At 40.0% G+C, this 27,411-nt stretch overlaps 1 protein-coding gene and 1 non-coding gene across 2 annotated transcripts in view; both read left to right on the top strand.

Annotated features, from left to right (window-relative positions):
* The first annotated feature begins 287 nt into the window (after window positions 1-287).
* GTF2A1 (general transcription factor IIA subunit 1) overlaps window positions 288-27,411 on the top strand; it is a 43,582-nt gene continuing 16,458 nt past the window's right edge. Inside the window, exons 1-4 of the mRNA XM_049770449.1 lie at window positions 288-353; window positions 6,604-6,705; window positions 21,676-21,880; window positions 24,582-24,646. Coding sequence (XP_049626406.1) covers window positions 324-353; window positions 6,604-6,705; window positions 21,676-21,880; window positions 24,582-24,646 — 402 coding nt within the window. The 5' untranslated portion in view covers window positions 288-323. The remainder of the gene's footprint in view (window positions 354-6,603; window positions 6,706-21,675; window positions 21,881-24,581; window positions 24,647-27,411) is intronic.
* LOC126005319 (small nucleolar RNA SNORA79) lies at window positions 23,502-23,646 on the top strand. The gene has a single exon (XR_007494456.1). It is a non-coding gene; the product is annotated as a small nucleolar RNA SNORA79 (small nucleolar RNA).

The raw sequence follows: 27,411 nt of genomic DNA, 5'->3' as shown, positions 1-27,411 counted from the left end.
TTCCGAAAGGGTCGTGGGTGGTTTTTTTTTTTTTTTTAAATTTTTTTAAGGGGCGATTTTTCCTTTTTTTTTTTGTTTTTTTTTAAGCTCCTTGGAGGACTTGCCCCCCATCTCCTCCTCTTGCCCCTCTCTCACCTCCTCTGAGCCCCTCTCCCCCCTCTGATTTTGGAATCCTGAGTGTGGCTTTCCTGCTTTTGGTTTTGGAAGAGCTCTTTTGCCAGGGCTGGTTTTTTGTTTTTTGTTTTTTTATTTTTTGTGTGTTTTTTTTTCTCCCTCCCCCGTCTCCCACTCTGTTTGTTTGTTTGTTTGGTTGTTGTGTGGAAATGGCGAACTCGGCAAATACAAACACCGTGGTAAGGAAGGACGTGGTGCGGCGGCCGGCGGGGGCTTGCTGGCGGAGGCAGAGGCGCCTAGGCAGGCGGGCAGGCGGGCAACGGCCTCCGGGACCGGGCTGGCTGGCTGGCTGATCGGTCGTCGTGGTCGCTTCCCGCCTCGGGCGCGCGGGGGGACCGGGAGGTTTTGGGGGTGAGCCGCGAGCTGGCGGCCGGGCCGGGCGGGCAGGCAGGCGAGCAAGTAGGGGCGCCGAGCGGGGCGGTTGGATCGGGCTGCTTGGCGCGTGGCCCCGGCCCCCCGATCTCTTCTGGGGAGGGAAGGAGGGAGGCCCGGTTCTCCGGCCTGGCCTCGCCTCGCCTGCCTAGTCTGCCTGGAGGCGGGAAGGGGAGCAAAGGGGGAGCCCCACCTCGCCAGGATCCGGCAATCAAACCCCCCCAAACGGTGTCTGGGGAATTTGGCTGCACCCCCAAGACCTCATCGTGGAGCCCCCCCACTATGTTGGGGGTAGAAGGCGGCTCCCTAGATGAGCTGTGGCTCCTGGGAGGGAGGGAAGGGAGGGTCGTTGGCGGGTTTGACTTGGGGCTGTTTTCTGTTTTTAAAAAGAGGATTTGCAAAAGGAAAAAAGAAAGCAAGCAAAAAGAAAAAAAGAAAAGAAAAGAAAAAGGTTGAAAATGAAAAGCACTTCTCTCTCTCTTCTCTCCTCTCTCGGCTCTTTCCTTCCTTCCTTCCTTCCTTCCCAATGGGTAAAATGGCGAAGGGGAAGCAACCCCCCTCTCTTCCCCACCCTCCCCGCAGCGTATCTATCTCCCTTCCATGAGCCAAAAGCACCAAAACAAAACAAAACAAAAAAATTCCCCCCAAAGTGGGGAAGGTCACAGTCTGTCTCCGGTTACCCCTCTCTTTGCTTTTTTTATTTTTAATTTTTATTTATTTTTTATTTCCAACTCCGGAGATTTCTCTCTCTGTTTTTGGGTGACTTGGCCATGCCACACAGGTTTTGCAAAAAAGCAGTCACATTTCCAAAAAGAAAGCCCAAGTGTGTCCACGACTTTTCCACCCCCTCCTCTTTATTTTTTAATTCCGAAAAAAAGAGAAAAAAAACAACACTTGGGGGGTGCCCGGCGCCCCAAAGGCCTCCGAGTAAGCCAGCCAGCCAGCCGCAGGCCCAACTCCTCCACTCCACTCCACTCCCTCCGTTACCGTTGGCGACTCTTGTCGGCTCGATCCATCATGGCTGCGGCCGCCCAGCCGGCTTTTGAGTCCCTGAGCCTTGTGGTCCTCCTCCCTTTGGCTGCCCTGTTTATATAGAGCCATTGCCGCTCTCTAATATAGACTCTGCCAGGATGGGAAGGTGCTTTTCAGGCCTACGTCACCGCCTCTCCATTTAAACACCAGATCCGGCTTTAAATAGTGGAGCGCGGCGCTGCAGACTGCAGCGGGGCTGGGAGGTTTGGCTTGCTCTCGAAGGCGAGAGGCAGGCAGAGCTCGGGTTTTATTCCTAGGGCTTTATTTCTTTTTTAATTTTGATTTTTATTTGCTTATATTGCCGCTGTATAAATTCGCACTCCTGGTTGGGGAGGGGAACCTAGCTAGGCTTTCAGGATTTTTGGTTTTGGGTTTTGAGATGCGGCAGCTGAGAGAGGTTTGTCATCTTTGATTTCAAGGGGAAACTCGCCCTGCGGTTCCTTTCTTTTATTTGTTTTTCTTTTCTTTTATTCTTTTTAAATGGAGTTTTTTTTTTTTTTTTTTGTAGCTCAGATGCTCTCTCAGCGGTTTTTGCTATGGGAAGATGCCATTGTTGGAGATGGAAAAAAAAAACATTTGCTGCCTTGCACGTTAGCTTGCAGAGGGCTTGTTGTGGCTAGCGTTTTGTTCTTTATGAAGGTTTCTGTCAATAGCTTAGCTAGGTAGAGGTGGGAAGTATTTCATGATGTTTTCCTGGATCCTAGGAAATAGAAGCTTTAAAAAAAAAGAAGAGCTGAATGCTTGCATTTTTCATTGCTGTTTGTTTCAAGGCTTGTCTATACCCACTGTGCTTTTTATGTATTTATTGGTGAATTGTGAGTCAGGAGGGGGCAGGAGGTAAAATGTAAGCTGAATTTTTTTAAAGGAAAAATAAAATCAAGTTTCCTAGTGTTATATATTACATTAAATAATAACATGATAATCACTAAGGAAATGAATATGATTATTTTTTAGCATTGCATCAGGGAACAAGCACGAAACCTAATTAATCATTAGACAATTCTCTTGGCCTGTAATTTACCAGTTTTGAGCTTTGCAGTATCTTTGAAAACCAGGACAAGCCTGAATTGTTTTGTTTCACAAGAGGAAAAAAATATCTGGCTCAAGTAAAACTTACTTTTAAACATTTTTAAACAATTTGTTCCCTTATTTCTTTAAAGTGCCCACGTTTTGGTAACGTCAGTTTTTTGAGGACTTTTTTTCCATGCACTTGGGCTAAAATTTCCTGTAGGTGTATACTTTGTAAATGGTATTATTTGCCCTTCGCAGTAGTGCTTATGACTTAAATGGTTTAGTTGTGGGTTAATCAACACAAAAACATATTTGGAGCAAGATTACTTCATTCAATGGGGTATGTTAGGAGAAAGCACTTTCTATAGCTGTAAATATCTAGAGCACTCCAAGCCAGGTTTTTAGAGGTGATTGAAACACCTAAACAATATCTATTATGAATCAGAGTTGATTTTTAACTTTCATACTTGTACTATTCTTTTAAGATAACACTGCTTTTTTTTTAGTACTTACAGTGCTCACATACGAAACTTTGTTATTATTGCTCATATATATGTATATATATATTTAGAATCACCATGAAATATAGTTACAGAGTTGTTCATGATTAAGTTTCAGTTATACAATGTCCAACACCCATCCCTTCAGCAGTGTTCATTCCCTTCATCCCCATTGTCCCCGGTTTGCTTCCTGGCCTCCTCTTTTTTAACTGCCTCTGTGGCTGACATTTTTCAGTTTTTCTATCTCCCCGTTTTTTACTTTTAGACACTGGTTTTTGCAATATGGTTACTAAAAGGGTATCATGCATATCAACTTTACATCCTGTCAATGCCCAGTTTTTGTCCAGAGTGATTATTCCCAACTATTGTCACAGTGGTCCTTTCTCTGCCCTAACTGCACTCCCCTGCTTTCTGTGTCAAACTGCCTACTGTGATCCAGTCTTCTTGGTCCTCATCTCTATTGACTTTGGGTATTATTACCATACTATTTTTTTTTAATATTCCACAAATGAGTTTGGTCATCTATCTCTCTCTATCCCTCTCCCTCGGACTCATTTAGTTCAGCATAATACTCTGTATCCATCCATCCATCTATCCATCCATCCATCTATCCATCCATCCATCCATCCATCCATCCATCCATCCATCCATCCATCCATCCATCCATCCATCCATCCATCCATCCATCCAGATAAGCACATTTCATGACTTTTTCCTAACATGCTCCATAGTATTTTATTGTGTAGATATACCAAAGTTTCTTTATTCACTCATTTGTTCTTGGGCATTTATTTGAGTTGTTTCCAGATTCTGGCTATCATAATTAGTGCTTCAATAAACATCGGAAAACTTTTGTAATACCATGAAGTGGAGGGTCATAATTGGTTTCAAAAATTCAGTTTCTAGTGTACTGTAATTCTGTAGTTAAATTGCTACTTGATTGTTTATGTAGAGATTAGTTATATAAATGAATGAGACCTTTAATCAGCTACACTTTCCTTATAAAGAGAATAAATGTTGACTTACTGTAGTGAGGCACATCTTAAATGTGTGATTTATGTTTGACATGAATACAGTTCAGAGGGGAAGATGTCAGTGAACTAGTGAGTTAGATGCATAAATTGCTTTTTGGTTTTTGTTTTGGACCACACACTAATGGTGTTCAGGGTTTACTCCTGATTTGTGCTTAATAAATCACTTCTAGGGCTAGTTGGGCATTGAACCCCAGTGGGTCGGGTATACAAGGCAAGCACACCACTACCTGTTGTACTATCACTTGAACCTCATGAACTGTTTAGTTGCTTGTATTAAAAAGGGATAGTTTTTTGTCTTTTTTTGGTTTTTGGTTTTTGGGTCACACCAGGCAGCGCTTGGGTTACTTCTGGCTCTACGCTCAGAAATCGCTCCTGGCAGGCTCCGGGGACCATATGGGATGTCTGGATTTGAACCCCCCCCTCCCCCCCCCCCACCCCCCCACCCCCCCCACCCCCGTCCTTCTGCATGCAAGGCAACCACCCTATCTCCATGCTATCTCTCTGGCCCCTAAAAAGTTCCTCTTAGAGGTATAGCTGGTAGAGATACCAGTGAAAATGATTTTGCTTAGATTGCAGAACTTTGGATTTATTGGATAGCCAGGAACTTTTGCAACTTAAATAACATAAAACCCAAAATAAAGACAAAGCATTAAAAGATAAGGGCTATTTTAAATCTGATAGTATTTATTAGCAGGCAGCTCTACTTTTTATCACTTTGGCCTCAAATTCCTTCTAATTCCCTCCTTTTCCTTTCGACTATACTATAAACAGAATACATAGATAAACTGTTCCTGATTGTTCTATGGCATCATGTGGATACTAGAAGAAAAGAGAGCCCGGAAATATCTGTATTCCTGCTTCTTTGGAGCTTTACTGTTTTATTGTAGGCATCTGAAGTGCAGGCTAAGGAAAACAAGTTGCAGGCTGACTAAGGAAAACAAGTTGGGTAGTTCTTATATTGAATGTACTTTAAGTTGCTGATCACTACTACCAGGTACATGACTATCAGACTTGGATTTCTCTGAAATGTGAGACTCAGTAACCAGATTATGAGGTTATGTAATAGGAGTGAAGCTAAACAGGAAGAAAAGGAAGCAGAAATGGCAACCTAGAAAGCTGCTATAAGGTCACATTAGGTCAGGGGTTTCAAACTCAATTTACCTGGGGGCTGCAGGAGGCAAAGTCAGGGTGATCCTTGAGTGCAAAGTCAGTAGTAAGCCTTGAACTTGGGGGTGTGACCCAAACTACTAAAAAAAAAAAAAAGATTCCTCGAGGGCATGGCCACAAAATGTATGTTTGCGGCCGAGTTTGAGACCCCTGCATGAGGTGCTTTGGTATATTATAGAGGAAATTAGAATGAAATTGTATGGATCTTGTATATGTATACATACATGCATTGACATACATATGGATCTGCTTTTGAACTATAGGTTTTATTGCATATTGCACTGATAGCTTTTTTTTTTTCCCTTTTGGGCCACACTCGGCGGCACTTAGGTTACTCCTAGCTCAGGAATTGAACCTGGGTCCATGCTGGGTTGGTCATGTGCAAGGCAAATGCCCTACCCCTGTGTTAATTTTCTGGCCCCTTGTACTATATTATATAGTTTTTTTTTTTTTTGTTTTTTTGTTGTTGTTTTTTTTTGGGCCACACCCGGCTGTGCTCAGGGGTTATTCCTGGCTATCTGCTCAGAAATAGCTCCTGGCAGGCACGGGGGACCATATGGGATGCCGGGAGAACCAACCACCTTAGGTCCTGGATTGGCTGCTTGCAAGGCAAACGCCCGCTGTGCTATTTCTCTGCCCCCCCCTTTATTATTATTATTATTATTATTATTATTATTATTATTATTATTATTATTATTATTATATAGTTCTTAATACTCAAAGTATATGAAAAAATTTATTTTAACTAAGGTTAATGATGTTTTTGAGGGTATTTTTTTTTTTTTTTTTTTGTTTTTGGGCCACACCCAGTGATGCTTAGGAGTTATTCCTGGCTATGTGCTCAGAAATTGCTCCTGGCTTGGGGGGGACCATATGGGATGTCAGGGGATCAAACCGTGGTCTCTCCTAGGTCAGCGTGTGCAAAGCAAATGCACCACTGCTCCAGCCCCTAGGATCATGTTTTTTTTTTCCTTCGGGCCACACCTGTTTGATGCTCAGGGGTTACTCCTGGCTAAGCACTCAGAAATTGCCTCTGGCTTTGGGGGACCATATGGGACGCCGGGGATCGAACTGCGGTCCTTCCTTGGCTAGTGCTTGCAAGGCAGACACCTTACTTCTAGCGCCACCTCACCGTCTCCTGGATCATGTATTTTAAGTTTAGCTTCTAAAATCATTTTTTTTAATATTCTAAAATCAGTTTTAGCTAGGTTTAAAATGAATATTGTCCTTGTTTTGAGTTTGAGGAAATATGTTGCAACATTTTAATGTATGTACAGATGAACTTTTTACAGTTCTTTATTTTTTCTTTATAGCCTAAATTATACAGATCTGTGATCGAAGATGTTATTAATGATGTAAGAGATATCTTTCTGGATGATGGAGTTGATGAGCAAGTTCTGATGGAACTAAAAACTGTGAGTATGCTTATTGGAAAAAATCATTTTAAAAAGAAAATAACAATATTCCTTCAGCCTAGTTAGTAATCCATGTTTTTTCCATAGGATGAATAAATGGTTTCATGAAGGGAACAGGTTTAAATCACAATCCTACCACTTGTTCTTTTTATTTAGGAAAACAACTTCTATTTCTGTTATGTACATGAGAAATGATTAGTAGTAGTAGAAGTAGAAGAAGATATATGCATTTAGGGTTGTTTTGAGGATTAAGTCTAATAGCCATATAAAGTGCTTAGCACAGACAGTACTTAGCTATTGCGTTAGCTCTTAACGGATTGCATTCTGCATTTTATGGCCTAATTGACATACCTCAATGTATATTATCTCTTTTTTCATGGTCTTAATGCACTTATATTTTAAAATACCTAGAGATTATGGGGCCCTTAATAAAGAATTTCAAGTTCTTGAATTTCTTTATGAGCCAGATATAATGCAAATTTGGGTGCTGGTATTTTTTTCTCATGGACCTTTTATTGTGCATTTGATGCCTTTTTCTAATGACTCATGAAATTGGAGATTTTTACCATATTCCAGAATATTCAGACAGTAGTTCTCTAACGAGTCTTTAGACTTCTGGCATTTTCTAAGTTTTTCAAAAGGTTCAGGAGGTTGGCCAAATGACAATGTTTTATTGTATTCCTGTAAAAATTTTATTCAGGATTGGGATGAGGGTAAGTTAATTACCAGTTCATCTTCCAGCTCAAATCTGCATAACTTACAAATGAGCAGGAATAGGAATGCTTTATGTTTCTTATTTTGATGCACTGAATATTTAAGAGATAAATTCTGGAGCTGGAGAGGTGGCGGTAGAGGTAAGGTGTCTGCCTTGCAAGCGCTAGTCGGGGAAGGACCGCGGTTCGATCCCCCCAAGCCAGGGGCAATTTCTGAGTGCTTAGCCAGGAGTAACCCCTGAGCATCAAAAGGGTGTGGCCCAAAAAAACAAAACAAAAAAAAAACCCAAAAGATAAATTCTTAGGGTTAATATGAAATTAGTTTCCTTATTAAGAAATGGCGAGGGTCTGGAGCAGTAGCACAGCCACAGTAGTGAGGCATTTGCCTTGCACGCGGCCAACTCTGGACAGACCCTGGTTTGATTCCCAGCATCCCTGGCATCCCATATGGTCCTCTGCCAGAAGTGACTTCTGAGCACAGAGCCAGGACTAACCCTTGACTGCTGCCAGCTATAGCACAAAAACCAAGAAAAAAGAAATGGCAATTATTTGATATCATAAGTACAACATGACTATGAATTTACTTATTGCTTTGAAGTATTTAGTGGCTTTCAAGCTAAGTGAAAAGTTCTTTTGCTTGTGATTTTAGAGTGCCTTACATCAAACTTTGAAGAAGCCATTAAAAAATGTTTTTTTAACTCTTTTAACTGTAAGAAGTCAACTTTTCACATTTCAATTGAAATAGCACAGTGAATGCTGAAGCTGTTTGAGAATCTATCTTCATTTAAGTCATTTCTCACAAACTTAATTTGAAAATATTTTTATGTAAAATTTTATTTATATGCCCTGTTTCTTTTCTCTTTTTTATCTTTTCATTGAGACTATTGTGAATTACAAGTCTTTCACAGTTGTATTTCAGGCATGTAGTGATAGGGCCAGTCCCATCACCAGTGTTGACTTCTCTCCACCATAGTTCCCTGCTTGTACCCCAGGCCTTTGCCCCTTGACTACTAGTGTAGCAGGTCCATTCTGTATTTAGCTTGTTACAGTTTGGGTCTCTTGATTCTTTTTTTTTTTTTTTTTGGTTTTTGGTTTTTGGGCCACACCTGGTAACACTCAGGGATTACTCCTGGCTATGTGCTCAGAAGTTGCTCCTGGCTTGGGGGACCATATGGGACACCGGGGGATCGAACTGCGGTCCTTCCAAGGCTAGCACAGGCAAGGCAGGCACCTTACCTTTAGCGCCACCGCCCGGCCCCCGGGTCTCTTGATTCTATTGTTGACTTTGGCTTGGGTATTTAGATCTGACTTCCTCTCTCTCCCCATTCAATGCTCCTGAGACCATTTACTTGACCCCTGGGTCCCATCTACATTTTTTCCCCTTGATTTGTAGGAAGACATTAAAATATGAGGCAGAACAAAATGATTCATGTTCTAAGATTCTATGAAAAAGGCGGGAACCCCTATCTAGAAGATACAAATAAAATTAAAAGAAGGAAAAGGGGAGGCAGATGTGGCATTTTGGGGAGGGGGCATAGGCACAGTAAACTGGAAAAATTAGAAAGGAAATTCTCTTGGCCTAAGAGATACAGGGTGTCTCTCCCCTTGAAACATACTGTCATAAAACAGACTATAGGCTCTGGGCATGTTAGTTGGTCTTTAGTTAGGTCTTTCTTTTTGGCCCAGAAAAGTTCTGCTTAGTCACGGTTGTCGTCGTCAGTCTTCTGTAATTAGAGATCTTGGTTTTTTTCACAGATCTAGGATACAATGTCTTCTGGTTTCATCTCACCACTAGGTGATGAAGTGCTTTGGTTTTATTTTTAAATATAACTGGCAGTAAACATTAAAAAAAGGTATCTTAGGACGATAGTTCTCTAAGGGTTTGGGTCATATGCTTTGCACTTGGTAGGCCTAGGCTATAGTTCTTGCAATAAAGAATTCCCCAGCATCATTGAATATGTTCTTGGTAGTATAATAGAAGCTTGCACTACTAGGGAGGTCACTATTTAAAATAAAAAGTTTCATAATTGCTGAGTTGGAAGCTGAGATCTGTTAGAACTATGATTAAGCAAGTAATCTTAGTGATTGCTAAGAAGTATTTAAGAATTTGTGAGGAAGGAAAAAAATATAAGGGAAATGAGAAAATACATGTTTAAGAAAATTATAATAGTGAAGAGTAGTACCTAAAAATGAAAAGGAAAGAATGCCAATTCTGAGACATGACTTGGAAGAGTAGCAGTATAAATTGCTCAAATGACTCGGATTTGAGTAAGAGGAGAATAAGTTTATTTTTAGTTCTCTAAGTTTGTGGAGAGAATGTATGATAATTTGTTAGACTCATAATCTTTTTTCTCTGACTAATCATAGATGATACAGCTTTCTTTTTGGGCCACACCTATTAGCACTCAGGGTTTACTCCTGCCAGGCTTTGGGACCATATGGGATGCTGGGGATTGAACCTGGGTCAGCCACATGCAAGGCAAAAGCGCTACCTGCTGTGCACAGCAGGTATAGAAAACCTCGTCCATATTCCAGGTTGTTTGTTATCTACTCTAGTTTTTCACAAAAGATTGGGGAATTGATGTTATGTTGTTCGCTGGTAAATCAGGACATTTTTGACAAAGTGAGTGAGCGATATGTGAGACCAAGAATCTCCACCTTAATTTTTTTTTATTATATTGAACTTTATAGATGTGTATATATGTGTTTTATAGGGTACATGTTGAGTCTTGTGAACTGGTTTTCTGTTTAATTTTTTGGGGTGTGGGGCACATGTGGTGGGTATTCAGGAATCACTTCTCATGATACTCTGGCGACCATTTATGATGCCAGGAACTGAACCTGGGTTATCTGTGTGCAAGGCTAGTAGTGCCTTACTCTCTGTATTTCCTCTCTATCCCTAATGGTTCTTAATGACAAAAGCCCATGACTTCATATTTTTGAAACCCAGTCTTCTAACCACAATGTTTTACATATGTAGTTGGCATTTAGTAAATATTTAACTGAAGTTGATGAATAATAAACGTGACTCCAGTATCTAGCTGACCAAAGTAATTTATTTATTTTTAGTAAAATTAGTTTTATTTAGAATAACATAGAGGAAAATAGACATTGAAGGTTGTGAAATGGGTTTCAGAGAATATGTAAAATTCTTGTAAAACAAGAATTTTTTGTTGTTTGTACAGGAATTTTGTGGAGCTTAGGGTGTATTCTTTTTTTTTTTTTTTTTTTTTCCTTTGGTTTTTGGGCCACACCCTGTGACGCTCAGGGGTTACTCCTGGCTATGCGCTCAGAAGTTGCTCCTGGCTTCTTGGGGGACCATATGGGACGCCGGGGGATCGAACCGCAGTCCGTCCTAGGCTAGCGCAGGCAAGGCAGGCACCTTACCTCCAGCGCCACCGCCCGGCCCCGGGTGTATTCTTGACTCTGTTTCTCAGGGAGTACTGTTGGGTTCGTGCTAGCATCCCAGTGATTAGACAAAGAGACCACCTGCAATGCAAGTCACAAAGCGAGTTTTATATGCTTAGCTAGCTAAGGGTCCAAGAATTCCACCTGGGCACAGGCTTCTGAAAGTCAAGGACCCCGAGTCACTTTTTTACTCGTGTTGAATAGCCATCACATCCATGGGTTGGAACTGAATGTACAGCCCCATGAAGCAGATAAAAGGGATACACCATTCAAATGCCACAAGATACATAATTCAGATGTTACAAGGCTGATCTGTTAAGGCCTATCCCGAGTGCACGGAAGTGGGTGCCATATTCTGGACGTGGGTGCCGTGTTCCGGATCTTGAGTTTTCCTTTGTTTCCAACTCTATCGGAAGGCCTCATTCCCACAAACTAACAAGCTAACTTGCTAACTAAGGGTTATACAGAAGCAGTTTAACAAAAGCAGAAACTTTTTTTTTTTTTTTTTTGCTTTTTGGGCCACATCCTGTGATGCTCAGGGGTTACTCCTGGCTATGCGATCAGAAATCTCTTCTGGCTCAGGGGCCATCTGGGACACCGGGGATCTAACCACGGTCAGTCCTGGATCGGCACATGCAAGGCAAACACCCTACTGGTGTGCTATTGTTCTGGCCCCAAAAGCTGAAACTTTCATGGGGAAAGAGGGAACCTCAGAATCCTATAGTACTTCTTGGTACCTTGTGGAGTTGGGTTGTAGATGCTGAAATTGCATAAAAAGAAACTTTTACTGTTTGTATTAACTCTTGTAGTTTTGCTATATAATTTTTTAAGTGGACATTTTTTATTTTGGTTTGTAAGATTAATATAAAACTTAAGTATTTAATTCCCTGCATTAAATTTCTTCAGGATTTCATAAGAATTTCCTGAATATGCCCTAGTTTTAGCGATTTGGTAGTTAGCACTAGTGAGTAGAACTTTCTGTTGCAGTGGAGCCACTTGAAATGTCATTAATGGAATTGATTGAACTAATTATTTAATATCATTTCTAGATACATAAATTATACTAGAGGTTTTCATATTTACTTGGCTTAACTCTTTTAACAAAAGAGTTAACTCAGCACCAGCATGCAACCTTTAGAAGTCTGCCTTCTTCAAGTGAGCAAACTACTCTCAGTTGTACCCAAAGCTATTTCTAGATTATTCCAGTGCCTCCTTGTTGGAAGTGGAAAGCTTCCACTTCGGGACAGACTGGTCTAAAGCAGAGGTTTAGATAGTCTTGCTAAAACTTCATCTCCTGGGACCGGGCGGTGGCGCTAGAGGTAAGGTGCCTGCCTTGCCTGCGCTAGCCTTGGACGGACCGAGGTTCGATCCCCCGGTGTCCCATATGGTCCCCCAAGCCAGGAGCGACTTCTGAGCACATAGCCAGGAGTAACCCCTGAGCGGTACCGGGTGTGACCCAAAAACCAAAAAAAAAAAAAAAAAAAAAAAAAGCTTCATCTCCTACTCTTACATTTCTAGGTGGTGTAGGACACAGTCTTAGAGCATTTATATATTACAAAGTTTGAACTCATGACTGAGCTAAAAACCTCCAGCTCTTCTTAACTTATCAAAGATTTTCATATAACTTGGGAATAATGAATGATTATAGTAGTGAGGTCTATTAAGAATGAACATGAGTATTGAGAGTACATGTAATTTGAAGCTTAATTACATAGGATTTGATCAAAGTTTTAATCCATTCTCAAGGTTATCTCTTAAAACATTATGGACCTTTGTTAGTGTTTGAACTGTGAAATAAGTCTTGATTTTCATTAAACCTGTATTTGAATGTAAATCAAGTTTCTGGTAAGAGATTGGAGATGAGAAATGTATAAATCCTTTTTAAGGTAAATTATATTTCTAGCCTGCTAAACTTATACTCATCTCCAAATGATAAATATAATAGTTGTAAAACTAGGCATATATCTATTTTAAGTGAAACAAAACTAAATTTACAATAATTTCAAATTTAAAAGTCATTATATCCACCTTATATCTCGTTTTTCAATTTTGGTACTTCTTTTTGGGGGGGGGGGTTTGTTTTTTGGGCCACACCAATTTGATGCTCAGGTACTTCTGGCTAAGTGCTCAGAAATAGCCCCTGGTTTGGGGGGACAATATGGGACGCCAGGGGATCGAACCGCAGTCCTTCCTTGGCTAGCGCTTGCAAGGCAGCCACCTTATCTCTAGCGCCACCTCTCTGGCCCCTTCATTTTTTTTTTTAACCTACCCTCCAGGACTTGAATTTTTAATAGGTTGTGGCTGTTACAAATCATTCTTAAATGAACATGGAGTGCATATTTTGAACTCTGAGAGACTTGTCTTACTGTGGGATATTAACAGTATATGCAGTACTACCTTTATTTGTAACAACCAAAAATGTCTTATGTATCAAATGTCTCTAGAGAAACAAAACCTATCCCAACTGAGAATGACTATAAACTCGGCATATAATTAGTACTTGGGATAGAACTTGAGCAACAAATTATCTTTCCACTTCATTTGCCTTTGCAGACAGCTATTTTCTCCCCACACCACCAATCCTTTTTCTTTTGAGTACGTTTAGGATGGGGTGGAGTGCTTCCAATTGGTGCTTAGGCAAGGGGACCCTCGTGGTAGTTTTCTGCCAGCAGGGTGACAATTCAGGGCACTGGACTGAGGATGCCAGACTACATACATAGCGCCTGTGGTGCTGAAGATAACTCAGGTAACCAGAATGGTATATGGGGGCTTCACCCAGTGATGCTTGAATAGTGTGTGTGTGTGTGTGTGTGTGTGTGTGTGTGTGTGTGTGTCTTCACCCAGTGATGCTTGAATAGTGTGGTGCCATGAATCGAACCAGGGCCGAGTGTGTGTGTGTGTGTGTGAGAGAGAGAGAGGGGGGGGGGGAAGAGAGAGAGAGAGAGGAAGGAGAGGTAAAAAAGAGAGAGAGAGTGGGGATTGGTCACACTTGGCACTGCCCAGGGCTTAGGCCTGGCTCTCTGGAATCACTTTTGGTAGCAATTTGGGGAATCATATAGTATGCTAGTGATTGAACCTAGGTTAACCGTGAGCAAGGCAGATGCCTTTTTTAAATTTAAATTTCTTTTTTTTTCTTACTAGAGATAGTACGTTGCAATATCTCCCCCCCCCCCCCCCCATATCCTTTTTGATCTTTAAAATAGTATTAGATCAGTTGTTCCCTGGCTGCATGTTGAGTGATTACAGAACATCTAGTTCCCAGAAAAGACTGACAGCTTTCCAAGAGCAGCTGCTGTGTTGGGGAAGAGAGAGTAGTAGTAAAATGAAGTTAAAAAAGGGGGGATGGGATAAAGGGGCTAGAGCGGTATCACAGCAGTAAGGCGTTTGCCTTGCACGCAGCCAACACAGGATGGACCACGGTTCAAATGCTGGCATCCCATATGGTCCCCAGAGCGTGCCAGGAGACTTCTGAGCACAGAGCCAGGATTAACCCCTGAGCACCGCTGGATGTGACCTATCCTCCCCCCTCCCCCCCAAAAAAAACCCCAAAAAACTCTGGATATGCTCACCATGTGGTATATAGAGTAACGAGAATGGGAGCTATCAAATGATGGCAGACCCTTGGCTCTGGGTTACATAAGTGGGCCCACTAAGTAAGAGGTAGGATAGATAATGAAGGGAGATGATGAGGCAAACTGGATATTGGTCGAGGAGGGTCTTGGACATTTTGGTGGTAATTGTACATCAAAACCTAAAAACACTAAAACAGTTGACCTATAACAATTAAATTTAAAAGTGATTTTACTAAGTAGAATGGGGGCGGAGTGGGAGGGAACCATGGGACATTAGTAGAGGGACTGGTGTAGATTTGGAGTTAGAACACTGTATTCCTGAACCTCTGTTAAATAGTTTTTGAAAATTACAGTGCCCACACAAAAACCTCAAGAGTGGGGCGAAAGAGATAGTACATTAGGCAAAGTGCTTGCTTTGCACATGGCTGACCTGGTTCAATCCCTGGCACCCAGGCCTGACAGAAGTGATCCCTAAGCACAGCTAAAGGCCCCCCTCCACCCCCCCGCCATCAAAAAAAAAAATTAAAGAGAAAATGAGATTGAGGGCTGAGGATGTTGCTCAGTATAACAATGTATGCCATCTCACACAGACCTGATCCCTGGTACCACTCTTGGGCTTTTTAAAAAAGTGATTGAAAAGGGGCCGGCACAATAGTGCAGCTGTAGGGCGTTTTGTCTTGCTGCCGGCGGCTGACCCAGGATGAACCTGGGGTTCAATCCCTGGCATCTTATGGTCCCCCAAGCCAGGAGTAACCCCTGAGTTGTTACCAGGTGTGACCAAAAAATAAAAAGAAAAAAAAGTGATTGAAAGTTCTTCCTATTTTCTTTTTTTTCTTTTTTCTTTTTTCATTTGTTCTTCCGATTTTCTATGCAAATGAAGGGTAAAAAAAATAGCACTTCTGGTTGGTTGTCTTAGAGAAGTAGTAATATGATTACTTTGGCCAAAATTGTCATTGATTTCAAATAACTGATAAAATATGACAATGAAGGGAAGATTATACAAAAAATATAATTGGAAACTTAAAAGTATTTAATTTGAAAATGACATGATATGTAATAAATTAAATATTATACTGTTTTGAAGCTTTTCATATACCTGGAATAAATAGCATTTAGTATTTAGTGAATGTCAATTTTCAAAAGAGCATTATTCCAACCTTCCCTACTTTACCTATTCTCACCCCCTTATTCAGTGCAGTTGGAAAATGTCTGGGACTTTGCTTTCACGACATTTAAAAGTCTAAGACTAGAAATGTTGACTTATATATATTATGCAGTATTAGCCTGTTCAGTAAAGAGTGGCATTCTTATTGAGAAACACTACTCTGAAAACTAATTTGTCTGCCTTTCTTATTATATGTAATAAATACTAAGTGTTTAGGTATACTGTTTATTATTAAGTAAGACAGGTTTTCTCCCTGAAGGATTTAATACTTAAACCCAGAAGGTAGAACTCTAGTGATTTCTTTGAGGTTATTTGATATTGACATTTTTATTGTTTTAAGGATTGTAAAAGAAGATAAGGAGTAATTTGCTAAGGTTCAAATATGAGATATTCATAATTATTAAAGAGAACTGATGAAGTTTGAGACCATTAGAAAATAGCAGCAGTTGGAAAAGAATATATACTATTCTATATGTGTAGTATTCCATTTAGAGTGAAGTCAAGTCTCTGGGATGTCAGTTAAAATGCAGGTTTTTTTGTTTGTTTTTGGACTACACCCAGTGACACTCAGGGGTTACTCCTGGCTATGTGCTCAGAAATCGCTCCTGGTTTGGGGGACCATATGGGATGCCAGGGGATCGAAAAGAGGTCCGTCCTAGGCTAGCATGGGCAAGGCAGACGCTTTAATGCTTGCACCACTGCTCTGGCCCCTGGTGTTTTCAGACTTCTGGGGTAAGTCTGGGGTTAAGGTGTGAAGCAGGTATTTTTTCTGTATATTCTAGATAATTAGAATTGATGTCTGCAGAGTAAGATTAAGATCTGCTGTAGGTATAATAATTAAGGAGAGACATCATATTTGTGAATTTTAGAAACTTTACCTGGTGATAGTGTAGAGCGATATTTCTCAGATTTAATGGCTAGAACTCCTTTAAAGAAATAACAGTGGAATTGGGTGACTTGGTTTCAATTAAGAGTTATATGGTGAAAGATGGAAACTAGACTTCAGTGGCGAACATATGTGCTATTTTAAATTTAATAGTTTGATGAAATATTAGACATATGTGCGTACACAGTGAGTGTTTAACAGAAGCAAAAGACAACTGCAGTGGTGTGAGATTCTTTTGAATTCATTTAAAAAGAGTATATAGACTGACTTTTATGATTCATTAATGGGTTATGTGGCTTGGAAAGCATTGGTTTTGGCTTTAAAACGATGGCTTTTCAATTTAGCATGTATTAAAAGTGATTCTCAAGGTGGTTGATACCATGTTTGTTTCCCCATCTCCCATCCTATTGGAGGGATTTTATTGAGTTAATTTTTTTTTTCTCCCAGAAGATTAGCCAGATTGTTTGGCAACTTCACTGTAGTAGATAACTTGGACAGATTATTGAAACAGATAGCTTACCTAGTCCCCAGAGTTGATGGAACGTTGAGGGTAGGAATTTTGTGATTCTAGATTATACTGGTATTATTCCTAGGATCACATTTTAAGGATCAGTGATCATTGATTGATAGATTAGAAGGACAAATTTCTATTAGAATATGTTATGTGAAAGGATTTTTATCAGATCTGCTTACTGTTCTCAATGTCTCTAACTGTGTCTAGTATAAAAGCATATGCAAATCATTACGTTGACAGTGTATGGCTTGATAAGGAGAGCTCAGTGAGCTCAATGACTACTTGTTTGCATTACTGCCATTGGTTAGAAAGAACTTGAATCAATGCCACTGTGGTTGGGATAGATTGGAACAGTACCTCAGAAAGAAAATTGATAACAATGAAAGTGTTAGGATGAATTTTGACTTACAGGTTGTTGATTTGGGGTATAAACCAAGTGCTTAGCACCACAAATAGCTTGTTATTTGTTTGCCATGAAACAGCTAAAACAAACTTTAAATTTATAATATTATGGTTTAAAAAATGATCTTGTTTGACAAAGGGTGGACTTGGTGGTAGAGTGCAAATATCTTTTGTGAGGCTCTGAGTTTGTTCCCCTAGTACCACAAGAGCAGCAGCATCTTAATTCTTGGATTTGGGGGTTCCCCAGCAGTGTTAGGGATCCTCGTGGACTATTCCTGGTGACCCTATCCCGGTGGTGCTGAGCATTATAGATACTTGGGTTTAAGCAGTGCTTTCCTCCCATATGGAACAATATACTGTATATACTGTACTGTAAATACTAACACAAACTGTGTGTGTGTGTGTGTGTGTGTGTGTGTGGTGTCACCAGGGTTATTTCCATTTTGGCTTAAGAAAAGCTTTGGAGAGGGGGTGTTGGGTGTGCTCAGGACCAGTGCCTAGCTTTGTGCTGAGGTGTCACTTCTGGAACTGCCTGAACTGGACTGAATCACCACTCTTCCCCACCACTCCACCCCCTGCCAAACTCTTTCCACCCCTCAAAATTTGACTTTTAAATGTTTATTGATTGACATACTCTTTCACCTTGATTTTTGGCTAGAAGCTCGGTGTGTTTAGTTTTAGAATAGGAAGGAGTCTAAGGAAAGTTAGGGCTAGGGTAATGGAATACTATGTAGCTGCAAGAAATGATGAAATCATTAATTGCAGCTTGGTTGGAATTGGAAGATTCCATACTTCATGTTGAGTAAAGTAAGCCAGAAGAAGAAAGAAAAATATAGGTTGATCTCACTTACATGTGATACATAGAATAATAGATTGCATAGATTGTCCTTGACCCCCAGATCTTAGGGAGGAGGAGGAAAAGGAAAGAAATCAAGGCAAGAAGGAAGAAAATGAGAAAGGGAAGTTATGAGGGTATTCCCCCTGTTCTATTGGTAATACAAGAGAGTGGTATAGCTGTAAATCCAAAGCAAAGACCTAACAACAGTGAAAATATGAGATCTAAATTGCAACCACCAAACTTTGTAATGTATCTGTCAAGGTGGCAGGCAGGGGCTTGGTGATAATGAGTATAGAAACACTGGTGATGGAGTTAACACTGGAGGTGGGATTGGTGTAGAAATATGCCTAAAACTTAACTATCAATAACTTGGTAAATCACTGTTCTTTAAAAAAGAAAAAAATTTTTTTTTGGGCCACACCTGGCTGTGCTCAAGGGTTACTCCTGGCTATCTGCTCAGAAAATAGCTCCTGGCAGGCACGGGGGACCATATGGGACGCTGGGATTCCAACCAACCACCTTAGGTCCTGGATCGGCTGGTTGCAAGGCAAACGCCGCTGTGCTATCTCTCAGGGAAAGTTTGTATGGGGCATACTGTGCCCTATGCTAGGTGGTACTCTACAGTGATGAGACAGATAAAACTTGGACTCTCTAAAAGTATTGTTTTACTGCTTTGGGGAAGAAACCCAGTTATTTTGTCAGGAATTTGCAGTCTTAGAGTTATCATCTGGGAGTCCAGAAGTTGGCTAATTCAGCCTCTCTCCTGTCGTCCATTATATAAGTGAGGAAAATGGCATGAAAAAGATAATTTTGTCCACAAACATAGAGGCCAATAATTAGGAATTACTATTTTTCTGACTTCTAATATAATACTTCATTATAAGTTAATACTATGTCCATATGATAACATTTATTGATTGCCACCTTTATGGTAGACTTATAATGTTTTACTTGGTTATTTTAATATAGACCATGAGATACAGATATTATTACTATCTTTTAAGAATATATATATTTATTTATTTATTTATTTATTTATTTTTGGTTTTTGGGCCACACCCGATGACCTTCAGGGGACCATATAGGATGCTGGGGGGATCGAACCCAGTTCTGTCCTAGGCAGCATGTGCAAGGCAAGCACCTTACCTCTTGTGTCACTGCTCTGACAATCTTTGTAAGAATATTGTTGACTCAAATCTAAATACTAGGCCGCAGGGTTGTTTGGGGGGGAATTTCTCTTTTAGTGCTGTAAATATTGATAATATGTAAATTGAAAGCTAGAATCTCTAAAATGACTAGAAGTAAAAGGAAATTTTAGAATTCCTGTGACTGTGGTAAAGGTAGCCTCTTAAGGATCTGGTGGAAGCCTCGGGCGAGTCAGATCGTAGTTTGTACCTTCCACGTCATAAAAAATTTCTGCCATTCTGCAAAAAAGTTATGCATGACAATAATTTTTCAAAAATCAGGATATTTCTGACACTGGCTTGTGGATTGATTGGTGGTTGAAGTTTGTGAGTTAGGCAGTATTCCAGGAGCAGGTCTCAGGAGATTACAAAAGCCCTTTGTATGTACAAAATTACCGATTTTCATTATTTAGTTGTAAATACTTTCTTCCTCTTGTTTTTCTCTGCTTGATTTTCCTGCCCCTCCTTTTACCTCCCTGTCACAGAAGTATTGATGAGTGAGATAAGAAGTAGAAAGGCCAAACAGAAAAAAGAAATAGCTAGGCAGAAAAAGATGGTCCTTCGTGGAAAATTTCAAGAAGTGTGATGAGTAGTCAAGACCTTTAACAAATACAGGGCATTGCTGACTCATTTTTCTTGAGTAGGATTACAGACAGAAGTTGTGTTTTTTTGTAAGCTGTGGGCAGACCTGTCTGTGCTCAGGGATTACTCCTGGCTCTCTCTATACTTGGGGACCATCCATATATGGTGCTGGGGATCAAGAAGGGACTTGTGCCTTACCTGCTACCCCTGTACCTTTTAAATTCAGATGCCTGTATAGTGTTTCTTACTGTTCTACTCAAGCAATGATAACTTTATGTTTTATATAAGTTTAAAAGCTAGAAAATAGTTAAGGAAAGATTTCTATAAACAGCAGTAGGTTTTTTTGTTTTGTTTTGTTTTTGGGCCACACCCGATGACACTCGGCTATGCGCTCATAAATCTTTCCTGCTTTGGGGAACCATATGGGATGCAGGGGGATCAAACCACAGTCTGTCCTGGGTCAGCCATATGCAAGGCAAGTGCCCTACCTCTGTGCCACTGCTCTAGGACCCAAACAGCAATAGGTTTGATATTGGGTTTTTTATTTGTTTGGTTTTGGTTTTGGGCTATACTTGGCAGTGCTCAGATACTACCCCTTGTACTACTACATGCACTACCCTTAGGAATGACTCCTGGCAGACTTGGGGGACCATATGATATGCCTGGGATTGAATCTGTGTTGGCCATGTGTGCATGGCAAATGTCCTGCCCACTATGCCATGATTCAGCTCAGATTTGGCTATTTAATAAGTATAATTTCAATTACAAACATTTTTTTATATGAAACTACGTGGCAATTAAAGTTATTTTGAAAAGATAGAGAAAATGAGGTTATAGGCAGGTATTTCATTATTGCATACACTTATTGTATTTCCTTTGAAAATGGGGAGATTTATAAATAGAAAAAGTTTTATTCAAATTTATGGAGTCATCTTCCGACTTGAACTTAGCTTTTTTTTTTTATTTAAAGAAAAAGACATAGTTGACACAATTGATCATAATACATTTGTCTCAGGAAGAACAAAGGCAAAGTTATTCAAATAGAAATACTAAAGAGATGAAAGAGGAAGGAAATAAGAAGAAATTCAGTAGCAATTTGAAAATTACTGAATCACCAATGAACTCATTAAAACCCTACCTGGCTAAAGGTTTAGTAAGCTCTTCTCTATTTTTTTTTTTTTTTAAAGATAAGAGTTAAAGAAATACAGTAAAAATGGTGTTAAAGTGGCGATTGTTGTTGTTTGCATAGGCACAGCAAAATATGGGGGAAATGGAAAGGAAAAGCCTTGGCCTAAATATGAGACCTTACCCCTGAAATTTTCTGGCATAAGACCAGCTCTGGGCTCCAGGCATACTAGGTTGTCCAACCCGAGTCATCTCTGTGGTCCCAGTAAAATTTTTTTCACACATTCGCTGTTGTTGGTGTCAGGTTTCTGTAGTTAAAGATCCTGGATTCTGTGCATATCCTACATCCAAGTCAGGATGATGGGGAGTGTCCTCTGGTTTCACCTCACAATTAGAGGGCAATGCGGAGAGCCCTGTCCTGAAAGAAGGTTGTTGTTGCAATTAAGTCTTCTGGGTGTTAAGGGAATCCTCTTCGGAGTAAGTTGATGCCAGGGGAGCGAGCGGTAGGGTCTTCTTCCCTGGTAGAGGATTGCTTCCAGGTGATGTTGAACTTAAAACTTTGTAATGCTCTTTGACCTTAGCTCTGGGAGAGTAAATTAATGCAGTCCAGAGCAGTCGATGGATTTCATTCCGAAGAGCAGCAGCTGCTACTGCAAGTTCAGCAACAACATCAACCACAGCAGCAGCAGCATCACCACCACCACCATCACCAACAAGCTCAGCCACAGCCGACTGTACCTCAACAAGCACAGACACAGCAGGTCCTCATTCCTGCGTCGCAGCAAGGTAAGACTGGGTTGGTTTTCACAAGTGAGGTTTGTCACTGGGAAGAGTCAGTCAGGTAGTCTAGGTATCTCTTTTCTGTTGGCGGATGGGTTTGTGTGTATGCTAATAATTTGTGTAAAATGTGAATTGATTATTAATGGAAATTCTAAGCTATATTTATATATTTTTATAGAGGTTTTGTAGGTTTCCTGAAATAAATTAGGCCTATGAAAGTTGATTTATAAATCTAATTATATAGTATAATCGCTATGTCAAAGCAAACTAAAAATGATTTGTTTTTTCAAAACTGTTTTATGTTTTGGTCTTTTGTTTGAGGGCTACACTAGTAGTGCTTAGGGTTTGTTTACTCATGGCTCTATGTTGAGGGATCACTCCTCAGCAAGGCAGGGCTTAGGGGTGCTGGTGGAAAGGGGAGCCAGGGATCAAATCTTAGTCTACCATGTGCAAAACAAGTGCCCTACTCGCCATACTATCACTCTGGCCATGTTGGGTTTCATTTTTATAAATACTCTTAAACTCTAAAGAACGGTGATTATACTTTGACTGTCTGAAATTTCTATTCTATGTAATTTTTATAAATTCAGGTTTTTTTCTAAGTGGTATGTATGGATTAAAGTTAATTTATATTTCAAGTTAAGAAATAAAGTTTTTTAAACTTTATCCCTAGTGCTTTGTTTTGTCCCATTGTTGTTTTATTTAGCCTTACAAAAGCCTTCTGAAGTAGCTCTTGTCAGTATTTTACAGTTGAAAAGTCTGGGCCCTTGGGAAAAATGTAAGGCATTTGGTCCATTACACGTAGTTTTTTTTTTTTTTTTTTTGGTTGTGGCAAAAATTATGTTAAAAATTTCTTGGGCATGGGTCTGGAGCTGTGGTGCAAAAGTAAATTTGCCTTTCGCATGCTAATTCCAGGTGTTACATATAGTCCTCCAAGCCAGGAGTAACCGATGAGTGTCACCGGATGTGGCCCAAAAACAAAAACAAAAACAAAAACAAAAACAAAAAAAAAAAAAAGAAAAAGAAAATTTCTTAGACATGAAGCCAGAGTGATAAGCACAGCCAGTAGGGTATTTGCCTGGGATCCATATGGTCCCTTGAGCCTCCAGGAGTCATTTCTGAGCACAGAGCCAGGAGTAACCTGAGTGCCGCTGGAGATGGTCCAAAAACAACAAAAAAATTTCTGGGCATTTACATTTTGTAATTCTTGTTACTGTCGAGGACAGTGAAGATAAATGAAAAGTTTGCATTGTGGGGCCGGGCGGTGGCGCAAGAGGTAAGGTGCCTGCCTTGCCTGCGCTAGCCTTGGACGGACCACGGTTCGATCCCCCGGCGTCCCATATGGTCCCCCAAGCCAGGAACAACTTCTGAGCGCATAGCCAGGAGTAACCCCTGAGCATCACCGGGTGTGGCCCAAAAACCAAAAACCAAAAAAAAAAAAAAAAAAAAAAAGAAAAGAAAAGTTTGCATTGTGACCCAATTGCCTCATTTGTTTATCTGACATATATTAAGCCTGATAGTGACACATAGTCAAAATGTCCGGTTCTCCTATTCTTTATATTAAAACATGACATTACTGTTTTAGTCTGTTGCATGGTTCAGATATTTTTATTCTTTTAACTTGTTTTGATGACTGTTCCTCCTATTGCCTAGAGTGCTGGCACTAGGATTTTAGGTCATCATAAACTAAAAATTGATTTTCTTTACTCAGAGAATATTGTGATAATGGGATTATCTGCTTGTTCTCTGAAATTTGCAAAAATCAAACAAATGGTGCTCTTTTCTTTTAAACTTTATTTATTGATTGATTGGTTGGGCTTGGGGCCACACCCAGCAGCGTTCAGGGCTTCTTCTGTCTCTGCACTCAGAAGTTGCCCTGGCAGGCTGGGAGACCCTATGGGATGCCGGGAATCAAACTGGGTGCCTTCTGGGTCACAGCATGCAAGGCACACACCTTACAGCTGTGCTATCTCTCTAGATCCTCCTTTATTGTTAAGAATCATTTCCATTTCTTAATTTTTTTTTTCAGTGCTCTTAAAAGTAACATTCTGGTAACTTTCAAGCTGAAAATCATTTTTAAGAATTATTTTTAATGAGTTAATGTTCATTTCAACTGATTCACGATATCATTAAAATTGAATTAATTTTGAATTAATTTGTCAAGATAATATATTTAGTTGTTATATATATACCCAGATTGTTATTGTTTAAATCTTTGATTTTAAGTTTTCCAGTTTAATGTTGATATTGTTAGAGTTATTTATAATAGAAATTAAAAGCATTCAAAAACCAATAATTAAGTACATTTGAATGCAGAAAAAATGTAGAAAGCTTAGTAAGAGTTTTTAAAATGCTGCATATACTTTTTGTTTTGAGCCACACATGTGGTATCCAAGGCCTACTCCTAGTTGTGCACTCAGGGATCACTCCTGGCAGTTCTCAGGGGACGGACCATATGTCGTGTGTAGGCTCAACCCAGGTTGGTTGCATGTAGGGCAAATACCTAATCCGAAGTACTATTGCAAGCTCCATCTCATACTTGTTTTGAAAGGGGTGTATGAATTGCCCATTAATGCTCAGGTGCTAGGAATTAAGCTCAGAGCCTCACATATGTTAACATGTACTTTATATCTCCTTGACTCCTCTTATAGCATTTTTATGGTTATTAAATAGTCATGGTTTGCATGTATGTTTGTTTTTTTTATAGCTGCTGCACCACAAGTTATTGTTCCTGAGTCTAAGCTCATACAGCATATGAATGCATCAAACATGGTAAGACTCAGAAAAAGCATTTTGTTTAGCAGTACTTATTTCTAACTCAAAATTTGATTATGTCTAGGTATTTTATAATTTAGCATCTTGAAATTTAAGACAAGCAAAATGACTTTTATTTACTAGAGTTTACTGCTTCTAAAGGATAGCTACTGATGTATCAAAAAATAAAAGTTGGCCCACACCTGGCAGTGTTTAGGATTTACTGGTAGTTCTGCATTCAGGAATGGAATTCTGGTGGTGCTTAGGGATGATAGGATTTTTCTTTTGCTGGCTACATGCAAGGAAAATTCTGTACTCACTACACTATCAGACTCGCTTCATTTTCATATATTTTTTTAAGTTCATTTAGGACATACAATGTTTTCCATTAAATGTAAATCATCATAGTAAAAGTATTGAAAGAATCATTTACGGTTTCTTAGAAAGTCTTTACATATAACAATGTATGATTAATTTCTCAGCCGTTTCTCATAAGTGGCTGTTTGATTTTATTTAAAATTTATAGACAATGTTATCTCAGGCTGGACATTTCTTTGTCTTTTTGTTTTGTTTTGTTTCTGTTTTTGGGCCACACCTGGTGATGCTCAAGAGTCACTCGTGGCTACGTGCTCAGAAATCGCTCTTCGTTTAGGACCATATGGGACTCCAGGGATCAAACCCAGGTTCAGCAGCATGCAAGGCAAACACCCTACTGCTGCTCGATTGCTCCGGTCCAAGGCTGGACATTTCATTGTTAGCCAGTTAAAATTTTTAAGATAAGGAACTGTGATTTATTATTGATAGTTAGTTTTAGGCAATATTTCAACATCAGTTCCACCACCAGTGTCAAATCCAATGACCAGTGTTCCCATATTCCCATTATTCCCCCATCTCCCCACTTCCCATTCCCTTCCTGCCCCCTTGACAGATTCATGACACAGTTTGGTTGCTGTAGCTTAGATCTCATTTATCAGTATTGAGTCTCTGTGTTTTTGGGTTTAGTATTGTACCACCCTTTTGCATCATCAGTATAACAAATCCTGATGACTCCCATTACTTTCCTTTTCCTCTTCTTTCTTCCCACTTTGTTTTTTTTCTTCTTGTCCTTTTTTTTCTTTTTTTAAGAAGGCAAGAGTTATTTATATATTCGTTTATTTATGTATTTATATCTTGGTTTTGGGATCACACCTGGCAGCACTCAGGGATTACTCCTGGTTCTGCACTTAGAAATTACTCCTGGTTGGCTCCGGGGACCATTATGGGATGCCAGGATATTGTCTGTCCTGGGTCGGCTGTGTGCAAGGCAAACACCCCACTGCTGTGCTATTTCTCTGGCCCATCCCCCCTTAATTACATTTCTTCATCCAGTTGTTCTATATATCACAAATATCCTGTGTTTTCTCTCTTCTTCTGGCTTACTTCACTCAATGTGATAACTTTCTAGTTCCAATCAGATTGCAGCAAATTGTGGTTTCATCATTTCTTGTAACTGCGTAGTATTTAGAAATATTAAGAATCAAGGCTGGAGCAATAGCACAGCAGTAAGGCTTTTGCCTTGCATGCGGCCACACAGGAGGACCCCAGTTCAAATTCCAGCATCCCATATGGCCCCCTGAGCCTGCCAGGAGTGACTTCTGATCACAGAGCCAAGTGTAATCCCTGAGCACTGCTGGGTGTGACCCCCCCAAAATAAATACTAAGAATCTCTGTACTTATATAAGATATTATTAGAATAATTTCTTAGCATAAAACCCCACATTTCATGCCTATCAATTCTCACAAGTTATTTTTTAGTAATTTTATTTTTGTTTCCTGGGCTACACCCAGTGATGTACAGGGGATGCCCCTAGCTCTGCATTCAGAAATGGCTCCTGGCAGGCTCAGGACACCTCACGGGATGCCAGGGATCAAACCCAGGTCTGTCCTGGGTTGGCTGAATATGCAAGGCAAATGCTCTACCACTGTGTTAGTGCTCCAGCCCCTCTCACAAGAATTTTTATTATTAAAAAAGTTCCATTTTCCAGTTAATGGCTACAAATTTTTCTCTTTTACCCATAAACATAAAAATCTTATTTTAGGGGCCGGAGAGATAGCACAGTGGTGTTTGCCTTGCAAGCAGCCAACCCAGGACCTAAGGTAGTTGGTTCGAATTCTGGCGTTCCATATGGTCCCCCATGCCTGCCAGGAGCTATTTCTGAGCAGATAGCCAGGAGTAACCCCTGAGTGCTGCTGGGTGTGGCCCAACCCCCCCCCCAATAAAATAAAAAAATCTCATTATAGGATCTGTTTGTGTCATTTTAGAACCAAGTTTGATTTAATCATTTGTGGTAGACATAACTGATTTTGAAGAATTTCAAATGCTTTGTGAATGAACTTGGAGGAGTTTGGGGTAGAATTTAGGCCACACCTGATGCTGTTTAGGGATTTATTCTCAGATGTAACCTCTATAGGTGCTCGAGGCACCATATGTGTAATATTGGGGCTTCAGACCAGATTTAGCTGCGTGCAAGCCAAATACTTTACATTCTGAATTATCTTTCTGGCCTATGAGTTTTGAATTAAGATTGTATTTAAAGAAACCACTTTAAAAAGTAATGTCTGAATCTTTTGCTGAATGTGAAGAGCATATATGTATGTCCAAACAGAAACTAGGTCAGACATAAATCAATAAAGAGATTAACATTTGCATGTATTTCAGCATTAAAAAAATAAAGGTGCCAGAGATTGAATCCAGAATTTCACACAGGCAAGCAGTGCACTCTGCCACTGAGCGATGCTCCCAA

This window comes from Suncus etruscus, chromosome 3, assembly GCF_024139225.1.
Source record: "Suncus etruscus isolate mSunEtr1 chromosome 3, mSunEtr1.pri.cur, whole genome shotgun sequence".
Lineage (NCBI taxonomy): Eukaryota > Metazoa > Chordata > Mammalia > Eulipotyphla > Soricidae > Suncus > Suncus etruscus.
The sequence above is the reverse complement of the archived record's forward strand: the minus strand, read 5'-3'. Positions and strand labels throughout refer to the sequence as shown.